This window comes from Scyliorhinus torazame, chromosome 2, assembly GCF_047496885.1.
Source record: "Scyliorhinus torazame isolate Kashiwa2021f chromosome 2, sScyTor2.1, whole genome shotgun sequence".
Lineage (NCBI taxonomy): Eukaryota > Metazoa > Chordata > Chondrichthyes > Carcharhiniformes > Scyliorhinidae > Scyliorhinus > Scyliorhinus torazame.
The window spans coordinates 112,511,207-112,525,469 of NC_092708.1; the positions used below are offsets into that span (position 1 = coordinate 112,511,207).

General features: G+C 45.7%; 1 protein-coding gene across 4 annotated transcripts in view; it reads left to right on the plus strand.

The window, feature by feature from the left end:
• kalrna (kalirin RhoGEF kinase a) overlaps positions 1–14,263 on the plus strand; it is a 1,210,365-nt gene that overhangs the window by 987,691 nt on the left and 208,411 nt on the right. For all 4 annotated transcript variants that reach the window (XM_072475613.1, XM_072475615.1, XM_072475625.1 and 1 more), the window contains one exon: positions 12,667–12,950. In XM_072475613.1, coding sequence (XP_072331714.1) covers positions 12,667–12,950 — 284 coding nt within the window. The remainder of the gene's footprint in view (positions 1–12,666; positions 12,951–14,263) is intronic.

The window sequence follows — 14,263 nt, forward strand, 5'->3', positions numbered from 1 at the left end:
ATCTAACAAGATCACGCAAGATGTCGCGATCTGGATCCCTCACTGGGCAGGATCTAGATTTGCATATTTAAGTGTGCAGTTAGCTTCACCTAAATATGTCTATGCCAGAGTATCCAAGGCCCGGTATCAAACACCCGCACCTGGGAGCTCCCGCCGTGGCGCCATTTAGCACTGCTTTCCAAAATCGTGGACCAGGCGTAATGGTACTTCGGTGGGTCTCCCAGGCGATCAGCGGCCCCAGGTAGTTGGGCTCTGGGCATGATGGTATCCTGACATCCCCAATGCCATCCAGGCACCTTGGCAGTGCCACCCTGACACTGCCAGGGCACCCATGTGGCACTGCCAGATTGGCAGGGGCACTGCTAGGGTGCCAGACTGGTCGTGCCAAGATGCCCAAGTGTCAGGTTGCCTGCGCTGAGGATCAGGCCCGGGGCGCCCTGCCCTTATGTGGTGGCGATCCCCCTAATCAGAAAGTTGGGGGGTCCAGAGGCCGAGGTGTGGGGTTGAGAGATCAGGGCTGCAAGGCATCCCGATCGCTTCCTGCACTGACAAGCTGAGCTCATCATTGAACTGAGCATTGATGCATGAACATCTGTGATTCCTGTTATACTTCCAGCAAGGTTCCAAAGCAGAGCAGAGGCAGCTCTGCAGAAATTTCAGGCTCAACTATTTAGTAAATGAATTAATAAATTAATTTAATTAATTTATTAAATAATTAATGATCAAATCTGCACAAAAATGCTGCTTTAATAGCCCCATCTGAACATCTACTGTTATGTAGACACGTGTAATTTGTTTGCTGCAGAAGTTAATATCCAGAATGTCAAAGTTCATTCAATGCTCGGCCATTTTCAGCTGTGAAAATATTGGTGATCCCTGTTGGTCTGAGCATCGGCGCACTGCTGCATAGCAACGGATGGCTGCACTAACATCTAGTGCATACAAAAGACATGCACACATTTCTTTTATACATAATCATAGAATACTAGGAATGTATTGAAAATGTTCGATCATATCAGTTTTGGGTTTATCAGTGTTTTAATATTTTGAAAAGAACATGCAGAAAGTTGCTTAAATCACTTGTTTTGATCCAAGGACATGGGTTATGAAAATTGTCTGGTAACTGTACAGATAATATATTTTATTTTAAATATCCTTATTAAAGGCATTTTGCATATGTACATAGAAATATTCTAAAACCAGAAATCCACAGGTTCAAAGAACACAGGCCCACAACATCCCCTGATGCCAAGCCACAACTCTACCTGGCCCTTAGTTCCCCCCCCCCCCCTTATCTCCCCCCTCCCCCGTTCCCATTGACACCTTAATGTACCTTGAACAAATCGATAAACAATTTCCACCTGGGGTTAACCTCTCCTCCGCTCGCCGTAAGGCAAACTTGATCTTCTCCAAGTGCAGGAATTCTGCCAAGTCGCTGACTCTCACCCCCGCTTTTGGCAGTCCAAGTCCCTGCAGCTCAGCAAAATCCAGGCTATCAGGGAGACAAAGGCCTCTTTCCCCACCTGAACTCCCAGATCTCCCAACATTCGAAATATCGCCACCTCCGGACTCAGGCCACCTTAAGTGCTTCCCACAGCGTGGAAGCCAGGCCCTCCCCCATGTCATTCTGCTCCACATACCATCGGATGGCTGCCCTCATCCACCAACAGGCCCACATCAAACCTCCACTGTGGCCACTGGAGCATCCACAAATCCACCCAGTGCGGCGCGTGGTCAGAGACCACGATCGCCGAATACTCTGAATCGGCTCCCCCACCAACAGCGCTTTGGCCATCGTGAAAAACATCAATCTGGGAGTACACCCGGTGCACATGCGAGATGTACAGGAACTCCTTCGCTCTCGGCCTCCCAAACCACCGACTCTTGTCGTCTTGTCTAACCCCGGGTGGAACACCTACCCCACGCATCCCTTCCTCAGCCTCACCTGATCTCCCAGCTTCAGGTGCATCTCCCGAAGGAACACAAAGTCAGCCTTCAAACTCCTCAAGTATACGAAAGCACGCGACCGTTGAACCGTCCCATTCAACCAGTGCACATTTCAAGTAACCAGCCTGGTCGAGGGGCTCCCCGCTGCCTTCCCCTGCCAATCAGCCATACCCTTCTTTAGCCAGTTCCCCCCAGTCCGCGTCTTGCACTTTTCCAGACTCGCCCCAAGAGATCCGCTGCATCTCTCCTTAACCAACTGCACCTCACCAACCACACCCATGTCAGCCTCCCTCCCCACTCCCTCCTCCTACCAACCCGCCATTCACTCCTGTTAACTAACCCAACTAACTAGCATGGTTGCTTCTGACTAGCCCTCATCCCCCCCCCACCCCCCCTCCCCCCCACCCTCACCCAAGCCACCCCTTCCTATCTCTCCAAACAACAAACCTGCAAGGGAAAACAAAAGGCACCCTAACCGCTCTGCCCATCGCTCCTCGCCAATCCACCCACCCTGTGTGCCCACATTTTATACAAAACACCACTCCAAAATTTAATGTCCTCGTACTCCTCCTAGTCCATAGTCTCTCATAAAGTCCTTCGCCTCCTCAGGTGAGTCAAAATAAAAGTCCTGCTTCTGGTGCGTACCCACAAACGAGTGGGGTACATAACCCCAAACCTCACCCCCTTCTGCTGGAGGGCAGCCTTGATCTGGTTGTACCTGGCCCTCAACTTGTCCAACTCTGCTCCCAGGTCCTGACAGATCCGCAGCTCATTCTCCTCCCAAGAGCACTTCTTGGTCTGCCTCGCCAGCTCAAGATCCTCTCCTTATCAAGGAACCAATGTAACCTCATCATCGCCCTCGGCGGGTCCCCCACCTGCAGCCTCCTCAGTGCCATGTGCACTAGATCCACCTCTCGAGGACGGTCAAAGACCACTTCCCCATCAGCTTCTCCAGCATGCTAGCCATGTACTTCACAGCCTCCGCACCTTCAGTGCCTACAGACGTCCTCACGATCCAAAGGTTTTGCCTCCTGGAGTGGATCTAGAGATCTGCCAGCTTCTCCCTCAGCATTTTCTGACTGCTCGTCACCATCCCCATCTCCGCCACCAACGAGGTCAACCGATGCTTATGCTCCCCCACTGACTCCTCCATCTTTTAGATCACCAGGCCCTGTGCCTCCTGCCTCTGCTCATGCGCTTGATCTCTGACCTAAGTGGCTCCACCACCTTAGTCAAATCATCTGAGGCCTCCTTCCTCTACTGCTGGAACTTGCTGTTGAGGAATTCCACCAGCTGCTCCATAGACCACTGGGCAGGCAGCACTGCCCCCCCCCCCCCCCATATCTTCACCATCTTCTTCTGTGTCGCACAACAAAAACTCTCTAGCTCAAGCTGCTGTCTTTTCCTCATTGCACTTCTCATCCAATGTGCCATGAAACAGTCCCACCAGAGGAGCTTTATGTTCCCTCAGTGTTCATGCACCTTCTGCCATCCAACACCACACGATTCGGGCGGGAGCCACAAAGTGTGCGACCATTCACTCCATGGCCACCATCGGAAGTCCTCCTGTGCAGATAATAGGTTATCCATGAAGGGCTTCTTAACCTTGCCCCTCACCCGAGGTGTGGTGATCTGCAAATTACATCACTACCAGCCAGCTCTCCCCCTCAAAGGGGAAAGCAGCCCTGGCCATCTGGGACTATGGTGACTTTACCTCATCTCAATATTGATACTATAGTAACTGTGGGAACTACTCTCAGAATGACTCACGGTTGTAATTTTGTAATAGTGTCCCTACTTTTGGTGGAACTCTATTTGCTTGCAGAACTGTTCCAAGAGTTTCTTCCCAAATTGTGTGTCATAAATCCGCCAGCTGGATGATGTGTGCAGAGAGTGGTGGGGGTGGCCAGAAGGGAGAAAGGTCCCAGGTGAACTGGGGATAAACGATAAGTAAAGATGTATGCCATGATTCTAATAATGTTGATTTAACACCGTATGGCGGAGGTTTTGTTCTACCAAGTACCCTCTTCATTTGTTTCTTTTTTGCATATCATGTTTCCACTCCCAAGCAAATCTTACCCTAGCCTTTTTGTCTTCCATGGGGACTGTTCCCACAGGGATTACTGCTACTTCCACCTGTCTTTCCCTTGGCACTTCCTTGTGCAATTGTAACAGATGAAAGGTTTGTTTCTTTACATCTTCTAACACCATTGGTGAGGGCCCTAAATATCTTTCCTTGCAAGACGCTACTTGCATGTCCTTTCACCAATCAGGATACTGTATTCACTGGTCAGAATTAGGGTGACCAAACATCAGTTGGATGACTGAGCACTTCCATTCTGTCCACAAGTGTGACATTAAACTTATTGGTCACTGCTTCGGCTTGCCTTCTCATTACCCCCAAAAATTTTAGAAAACACATTGTTGCCATCCCTTTAATGATTGTTGGTTAGGTTGCTCCACACCAATGGATGAAACTTTTAGGCTGTATGCACCACCCACCTGTACCTGCATATTTACGCCCCTGATTTGAATGAGGTATCTGCCTGAAACAGGTGGGCACACTGACTGCTCACTAGTAGCAACTGAATTTAGTGGTGGGCATATCAGGAACAGGAATGGGCAGTAATCTTCAGGATGTTATTGCCAATTCCAGCCTGGTGGGAGTGCTCAAAATTGAATCCAGGATGTTTTAAGAGTAACCAGAATACTTTTTAATATTGACCTCGAAGGAAGACCTGAAAATGAGGCTGAATTTTAAGCCTATCCGCTCCTTACTCCAATCAGTAAACAATTGAGGCAATTGGTGCAACATATGTTTGTTTTGTAATTTGTGAAGTGTTGGGTTTCCCTCTCTTCCCGACCCTCTCAGAATGAGATGTTCATGCTGGCGGGAATCACCACTGCTCTCAAGCAGTCAAGGTGACCACACTGGGGGTGCAGAGGCCAGTGTAGCCCCAGGTGATTCGGGACATGGGGCACTGTCCCCTGGCACCCTGACACTGGCAACCTGCCAGCTTGCAATGTCAGGGAGCTGGGCCTGCAGGGAACCCCAGTGGGGGTTTCCCACGAAGCCCTGTGCCAGCGATGGTGGTGGCGGCCTTTATTCCGCATTTAGATCAGGCCATCCTTTTTAATGGGCACCCCAATCTCTGTAGAACCGGGCTTGCCGGTATCTTTAGGCCCCGCCCCTCAAGACATACCCCCCTGCTTATTTTGCACATTCAGAAGATCTGGAGAGAAAACCTGGCCATCACATTGGTTTTCAGTCAGAACCTGACACTGCCATTTGTGGAGAAAATTCCACCCAAAATCTTTTTCTGTGTTTATCACTTCTACTTGAAGCAACTCATAAAGTGCCAATGCAGCAACCAAGCTTAGATCTATTTCCAGAGTTGCATAAAACAATCAGCCTAAGATATTACTATTCATAAATGATTGAAATCTGTTGAAACTATCCTACAGTTCAAAGCTACCTGATATTGACAGTGAAGCGCAGGATGCCCTAAGGACATCATGGGAAGCGACATCACGTTCGTTCTTTCTTAAAGCATCCCGTCAACAATTCAAATTTGTTAGGCGTGTCACTTTCCCTCTAAAATGTTATACATTCATGACAAAAGCTATCATAAACATGAACCCATAATCTTTAATCAATATAATGCACATAAGCAAATTGGGATGTTTTATTTTAGATATTTGGATGACAATTGCTGTGATTAAACTTTTGGCCGTTGGTCTACACTTGTGCTGATCGCAGCTGAAATTTATCTTCCCACCAGACCAGTTTCAAATGTTATACATGCCGCAGGCGTTTCTATTCACATTTTGAACTCTTTCCCCAAACAGATTGAGAATATCCACCATATTATTGTGACAGCAGACAGGCGGGCTTTAGTGCAGTTATAATGCTTTTATTAACCTAATTACCGGACACATGAGCATTGAGTTTACATTGCTGGAAAATGCAGCTTTCATCTAGTATTAAAACGACAATGCCACTTTTCAGGGCTTCTTACAATTTTTTTGGAAGCTGCAATTGTGCGAAGGAGGCTGGTCATATTAAAGAATTGCTAAGTAGAAAAAGGTTGCGATACTTGGACTGATTCATCTGTACACAAGAGTTATCCCTTTGGAGATAGACAGAATTTATTTTCCTTCGTGTATATATTAAGTTTCAAAATTGGACGCCTTATGACAATGAATGTTCCAAAAAGAACATGATGTATGAACTGAAAGTGCTTTCATCTTTTAAAAAAATTACCAGCAATGTGTAAGATCACTGAATAATCTCTTGGGTTAATAATTGTAATTATTGAAATTTTGAATGCAGAATAAGGGAAAAGCTTGAAATTTGTTTGAAGGAGTATTTTCGTTTAATATGCGTCAGTCTTTCCCATATATACCTGGACATCAGATGTAATGCCCCAGACTCGAATAGCCTGCTCACAATCAAAGTTTTCCAGTCCTTCCCTAAAATTGAATAAACAAAAACATCTGGGATGGGATACTCCAATCCCGCAGCAGAGTGTCCACGCCATTGTAAACGCTGACGCGTTTTAGACGGCGTGAACGGGCCGCTCCCAGGACTAATTCTGGCCCCTACAGGGGGCCAGCATGGCGCTGGAGCGGTTCATGCTGCTCCAGCTGCTGATCCCGGCGTCAACTGTGCGCCGCGGGATCAGCGCATGCGCAGTTGCGCGCCGCCAACGAGGACATGCACAGTGGCGACGGTGCCAACGTGCGCATGCGCTGTGGCCTCCTTCAACGCACCGGCCCCGACGCAACATGGTGCAGGACTACAAGCGAGGGCACCGAGGAAAGGAGGACCCCAGCCACAGAGGCCAGCCCGCCGATCGGTGGACCCCGATCTCGGACCAGGTCACATCGGAGGCCCCCCCCAGGGTCGGGTCGGACCCCCCCCCCCCGCCCGAAGTCGGACACCCCCCCCCCCCCCACAGGCCGCCACCCGACCTTTAACGTCGAGGACCCGTCGGCTCATAGCAGGTTAGAACGGCGCCGGCGGGACTCGGTTTTTTTCTTACGGGCGCTCGATCCATCTGGGCCGGAGAATCGCGGGGGGGGGGGGGGGGGGGGGGGGGGCGGCCGCGTCGAATGACCAGCGCCGCGCCAACCATGCTGCCGCCAATAGCGCCAATTCTCCGCTCTGCGGAGAATCGCGTGCCGGCGTCGGGGCGGCGTGGCCCGTTCGCGGGGATTCTCTGGCCCGGCCCAGGGCTAGGAGAACCCTGCCCCGATTTGTGCTGTGCAGTTCTGAACTCTGGCACCTTCAGCTTTTATTGACAATGACTTTGGAGAAGACACGGGATGGTACACATGCATTTCTCTCCATGCATTTCTTCTGACAAAAGAAATAGTTGAGGCGAGTAGCATAGATGTATTTACTGGAAAGCTAAATAGTTATGTGAGGTAGTAAGCACTTGAAGAATATTTTGGTTGGATTAGATAATGAAGGATGTGGGGTTGTTTGCGTGAAACATAAACACTGGACCTGTGTTGTAAATATAACACAGGAGATGAGGAGAATAAGGCAGAAGGCACCAGACCAACAGGGACCTGGCCATGTGTATCAGCAGCACAAGTTGTTCAAAGGTCTTTCAAAAAGCTGTGTTCAAAGTGTGCGATTATACAAGGCAGCAAGATTATGACCATCAAAGATGTTCAGTCTTGCACCACTGCCAGAACAGTTCTGTCTGTCAGTACAAAGGAGGCTACTGTTCTGAATTTCTTTAGCACCAGATCCTTTCAAGATGCCGCATCAGCCGAGGAGCGGTTATGACAATCATTTGATTAGTCACGGATGCGCTCTTCAACAGAACAACAGAGCTCATTCACTTTGGTATGACAGGCAGGTGGCAGAGGGAAACAGCCAGGGAGTTCTACCATGCTGCTGAATTTCCCCATGGTTCCGGATATCACAAATGACGCAAATAGGAAAGTGGCAGAAGAATAGCTGCTGCTATTCCAAAACTGGAAGAAGTTCCAGTTACTAAAAGTTTAGAAGGTCTGTAACGTCAACCAAAAGAACTTGTGTGTGAATGTCAAGCAGCTGCCATGATGCTTTCATTCTATGTCTCTCACCACAGCCTGACACTTCTGGGAGAGAACAATGGTTCAGGGTGGCTTCTTAGAGACCAGACATACACCAATCCCAACTATCCCCTCCCAACGCCATGGTCTATGACTCCATTGAGGCAACCTGAAATGCATGCTATGAGTGCATATAGTCAGGCCCATAGAGCAACAAGACTTATGGTGCAGTGGACCATTGAGCTACTGAACAGCCTAAACAGATCTGAATAGCTCTGCAGTATATGCCCCAAATTGTTGCAGGGATTATCATAGCATGTTATGCTCTGAACCACTCTATATTGTAGGAAGGCCAACAAACCAGCTTGGATAACAGAAGCTAGTATTATCCAAAGAAAGGATGCTGCAGGCCTTAACAATTCTTGAGGATGAGTAATAAGCAAGATAATTCCAGGCTATGCAAGGGCCATCTGCTGCTTGGCGATAGCAGCATACCACATCTTCCCTCCTCCTGTGCCAATTACCAAAAAGTGATCTTCCTGGAAACACTAACAACATCAGCACATGACTACTGAACAGTCTGCAATATCCATCAAGACTGGGCCAATATTCATCAGCTGACCATGAATACCCACATCTACTGAATGCTCCCTTCCCTGAAGGAGTTTAAGCCACAGCAGGGCACAGCAGAGAGCCTGCAGCTGCTCGTGGGGTGAGTGGTTACAATCATTCCTCCTGGGGTATTTTGTGGACCCGGCTAGGGGGAGATCCAATGGCAGGGAAGCAGGTAGTTTGATGGGCTGGGAGGAAGCACTTCTTGCTCTTGGCTCACAAGAATAAAAATACATTTCCTGAAGCTGTTCTCTTCTCCTTTGAGCTGCTGTGTATCCCAAAGTCTGTTGGGGTTAAGACAAGTTAAATGTGAGACTCCCAGTCTCATTATGATATTTATAAAACATAGCCAACCTGTCTGCTGGCAGTGTATTGGCGGTCCCACCTCGATTAAACCCAGAAGTAGAGAGGTTAGCAATATTTTGGGGTCGGGGTTGAGAATTTAAAAAACTTTGGATAACCCCAATTAGGTACTTTTGTGAAGTGCGGTCTACTGTAATGTAGGAGCACCTCCATAATGGCGCAAGAACAGCCAACACCGCAAAGGACATGGAGGAAATTCAGGGACTTAAATTTAGGGTTGAGGTTCAATACTCAAACTGGGTGCATGCAACTATAAAGAATTTAATACATTAATTTGCTATTTTTGGTATCGGATCTGTTTCAGATGTGAAATTAATTGATTTGTTCAGTGTCCTAGCAACATGATGTGTGAAACTATAATGCCTCATGATACAGTTTCAATCTGTTCAAAATATACTTGTTTTTAAATTCCATTCCCATCACGAGAGACCAGTTTTTACTTTAAATTCGTGACTTCCCTGATCTGCTGACCAAGTGCATTTTGATTGCCGGGGCGGGGGTGGGGGGGTGCGGGGTGCATGGTGGAGGACACAGAAACAAACTACACTTCATTATTTTGTGGCGTTTAAAAGTACAAACAAAGAAACTGCTTGAAGATTTTGCTGAATAATCATGTTTCAAATATCCTCTTAGAATGTCATTAATGAAGTGCAGAAGCACAACCAAATCAGACCCCCCCAAAAGTGGAAGATAAAAGACAAGGAAACACAAGGAAGACATTAAATAGGAATTTATACAGAAATCTATTTGACCCCAAATATCTCTAACACTGTAGTCTGATGTAGTAGTTGTATATAACTCTGTGAAACTTTAGCAGTGGCTATCCACAGAACCACTTCCCACTCTTTTAAATCGGACAATCATATTAACCCCGAAAATCTTAATATTAAATATTTATCGAGATAACCACTTTATTCAGTCTCCCTAGTAACAGGCCTAATTGCACAACCAGTCAGAACTATGACAACATTTCTTAAACTTGTTTCTGTTCAAAATTGTTCAAAGATGCATTTTAAAATAATAATTTATCTTTTTATATTTATTCCAAATAAAGCATGAAAAATCTGTAAGGACAACTAAGGGAAAGAAAATGTTTCAAGATTTTTCAAATCAACTCAAAATCTACAACTTCATTTTATTTTTTCAGGAACAATTTTACAACGAGCATTGAAATAAATATTGTGACTTTCTCTAAATGATTTGGGATAGGTTTTGCCTGTTTCAGTCTTTATATCCATATCACTAAAGTCATGCGCACAACACTTCACACTTTCAATTTGTTCACAGCATGAAAAATCAAGTCTCATGTTTTTCTGGTTGGTTTGAATAAAGAAGTCATATTGGGCGTAATTCAACCCAAAAACGTTATTTTGGGCATGTTTGCCAGGGTGTTTCCCGCAGGCTTTTGGGACGAGATCCAGACTGGTATTCACACATACGTATTCATTGTTTGAGCCTTTGGGAAGTTTCTCCTCGGTCTAGCCCACACTTACTACCTTTTTCAAAGTGGGGAACTTAACTCACCGGTGGGACAGACTGCTCCAAGATTGGGGCGCCATTTTGAAAAGCTGCTCGGATCTCTAAGTGCATGAGGGTTCCCCACAACCCCCACCCATGGGCAATGCCATCTCCTGCAGACATGGGCATTACCCCTTCTCTCCGTAAGTGAGGACACCCTGATATGGGGTCGCTGAGGGCCCCGACCCCCCTTTTTGTCTCCACCCTTTCAGGACCCCTCCAATCTTCTTAAACCCCTCACCCCCTCTCCTGGCCCTCTTCAGGCTCCAACCCATGGCAGTGCCAGCCTGGTACCCTGGCTGTGCCCATGCCAGCCTGGCAGTGCCACACAGACACACTGGCAATGTCCGGTGGCTCCATTGACATGAGAGAGAAGCAGCACGGAAGGTTGTTTGTTAACTGTTCCTCCAGAACTACAATCTGAAGAGTACACTGTGGTACTCTGTTACATGACAAATAGACAGAGAACTACTATCGGTACTATGATGCTTGGCCATTGTATTCTGCTTTCTTTTATCAGCTCCCATGTATACTGCACAAGGAATCTATGGGTTGCTGGCAATCATTCACATAAGCTGTGACACTTCATTCCATCATGTCTTGTATTATGGCTAGCTGAGGAGTAAAATTGCCTGTCCCCGATCTCAAATCAATATTTCTTTACATTTTGGCAGTTGTTTTCTGCTTTAGATTTCCCGGTTCTTGCCTAGCTATTTAAATACCTCTTGAATTATGCTGATTACGAATTCTTCCATTTCACTGGTTGGGCTGCGCTGTAGGAATTAAACGTACTATTTAGCCCACATCATGCAAACTAGAAAATTTGTGGTAAGCTATTTTCTTTGTCGCTGTCAAAAATTAAATATAACCTTTAGTTAACTCCCGATAGTGGACAAAAAGGTCACAGGTTTTGAATTGATTGTCAGAACCCCAGAAGCTCGTGATGCACCAGGCATGGAAGCTGTTGTCAACCCAAGGAGGTCTGGGGCCAATCACAATCCAAACAACAGCTAGCAAAAACCTTCCATCTGCCATTTAGAAGGAAATCCCTTAGGACTAGTGGGTTATAGGTATTAAGTTTAAATACAAACTACAGAAAGATTTGGCCTACCATTATTCTTTTTTTAAATTTGTTCATGGGATGTGGGCGTTGGCTGGCATTTTAGAAGGGCATTTTAAGAGTCAACCACTTTGCTGTGGCTCTGGAGTCACACATGTAGGCCAGAACTAGTAAGGGCAATGGATTTCTTTCCCTAAAGGGCATTAGTAAATCAGATGGTCTTTGGAACAATCGACAATGGTTTTGTGGTCATCATTAAACGTCTAATTCCAGATTTCTATTGAATTCAAATTTCACCATCTGCCATGATGGGATTTGAACCCAGATCCCCAGAGCGTCACCCTGGGCCTTTGCATTATTAGCCTAACAACAATACCACTCTGACACCACCTCCAAAAAACAAACATACAAACATATGAATTAGAAGCAAGAGTAGGTTGCAATCAAATACAGTGTTTTAAGTTTAGAAAAATGCAATTTTAATTTCAATTTCTCCCCTCTTTTTCATTCTTAATCTCCTTACATACCCCATCCTTGCCCAGCTATACAATTCCTCTGGTTTAAGGGTGGGTATTATTGCGTTGTTGGGTTGGAGTAGTTTCAATAACTCCTGAAGCTGCAGTCAAATTTTGTGACGGATTAATATTATGACAACACCTCCTTACTCTAGCTTCTTTCCATGCTGCCTTCTCCGAGATTCTTTCAGATCATATGATATGTGACTTCCTTCTGTTACATCACAGACTATTACACTTAACCCTTTGTGGGGCTTAGTCTAACGTACCCCGTTATGCTACAAACTGGACCTTCTGCAATAAGGATTAGGGCTGGAATGTAAGTCTCCTGAAATGACTATCCCACTATTTTTTCCCTGACTAATGGGAAGGTGTTTAAACATTGCATCCCATGGTAAGACCAACATCTTATGAGTTAGAGACCTGATCGCTAGTTTATTATTTCCTCACAAATGCACATGACAATTTGCTTAGGTTGCATAAAATAATTGGACAATGCAACCAATAAACACATTAGGACCTCTAGAGTATGCAAGCAAGGTTACATTTCTCAATTTTGATGTAAGGTTGCTAAATAATTTTTATTTGTGCTGTTTCTAGATGCCTATTCACCAAATGACAATGGAGCAAAGTCTGAATCTGTTTCAAACCTTCAGCCTCAGCCTTCGTTAAATTCCATGCAGAATTCCCCAGGACCCAAACGTTCCGGAAACACGCTGAAGAAATGGTTGACTAGCCCTGTCCGTCGACTCAGTAGCGGCAAGGCCGACAATAGGAAGATTGTCAAACAGAAAAGAGGCAGGAATGGCAAAACAAGCGTAGATCCAGCTTCACCCAAAGCAGGGGAGAATGAAAATGCGCCTCAGGAGGACAGTGCAGATGAGGTATTTTTTGTACAGCTTTGGATGCTTTTTTTGAGGGGGGATTAAGGTCTTTAATGCGTCCAATCACAAAATAAGAACAAGACATTGTGAGCCAAGTCTACACAAAACTTGTGTGGATGATGAACTCCATGTTTAGCTCAGTCATTGAGAATACTGTCCAACGTGAAATTGCACAAGAGACCAAGAAATTTCCACGTTCAATTCTGTCTCGGTCGGAGTTCATTGATCTCAATAGGAACAATGGTAGGCTGCTATGTTTGATCTCAATTGGATTTGGGCAGAGAAAAATTGGTCAGCATCTCAGCTCCCAATTACTATCAAGTAAACAGTGCCAGGGAAGACAAATGGGACAGAAATGGGATGAGTTGTAATGTTCCCGAACATTCACTGTCCGGGTTCACACATGAAGAATGGCAGTTTGGGTAATATAGAGTTATACTCCGAGCATGAGTAAATGTACATATTTTTAACAGGATAAGGTATCATGATAAGGAGATATTAGAAATTTGGGTTCAGAAAGGGGTCCAAAAATGAAGCAGACAATTTAAAGGTTTAAACAGATTGAAGGAAAATGCTGTTAGCCCGAACTCAAAGGGATACGACCATACCTGACTGAGTCACCTGCTCCCATTCAGACTTCAACTCGTTAGGGAATGTGTGATGTGATTCACCAAAGACCCATTGCCTTTCGGGATATTCCTGCATGACCGGCATTATCCCATTAACAGAGTCTGATGACCTGATAGTCTATCAATGGCAGGTATTTGCATATCAAAGGCATAGCTCTGGCCCAGTGTAAACGGGAATGGGCTGTCAGCCAAATAACTAGAGAATAAATTCAAGTTTGACCACCTCAGGGGAGAAGCTTTGTCTGAAGAGCTGGGCGGAGCTTGGACAGATAGAAAAATCCTTTTGTGAATAAAGGCAGAGACAGATGGGCAGCCAAGGAACAGGTTAGGAAACCTGGAAGCAGAAGGCTGTGGAGAGCAACCAGTTAAGTCATGACGCCTGCTAGCTTAAAGATGTAAGCAGCCATGGAGCAGGTCATGGGCCTGCCATAGAGAGAGAAAGCTTTGAAAAAGGATTTTGAAAGAGATATCCTAACAGAAGAAAGATTGCTTCCTAAATGAAAGTGCTGCCTTTGCCTGGATGTGTAAGTGAAATGAGAGCTGCATTTTAATGGCATGTGTTGTTTAATGGGACCTTGTGTGTAAATGTTAGAACTGTGAAGTTTGAAAGTTTAAATATTGCTTTTTTTCTTTTGTTTTAATAAAGTTTAGTTTAGAAAATAACAATGCATCATTTCTTATATT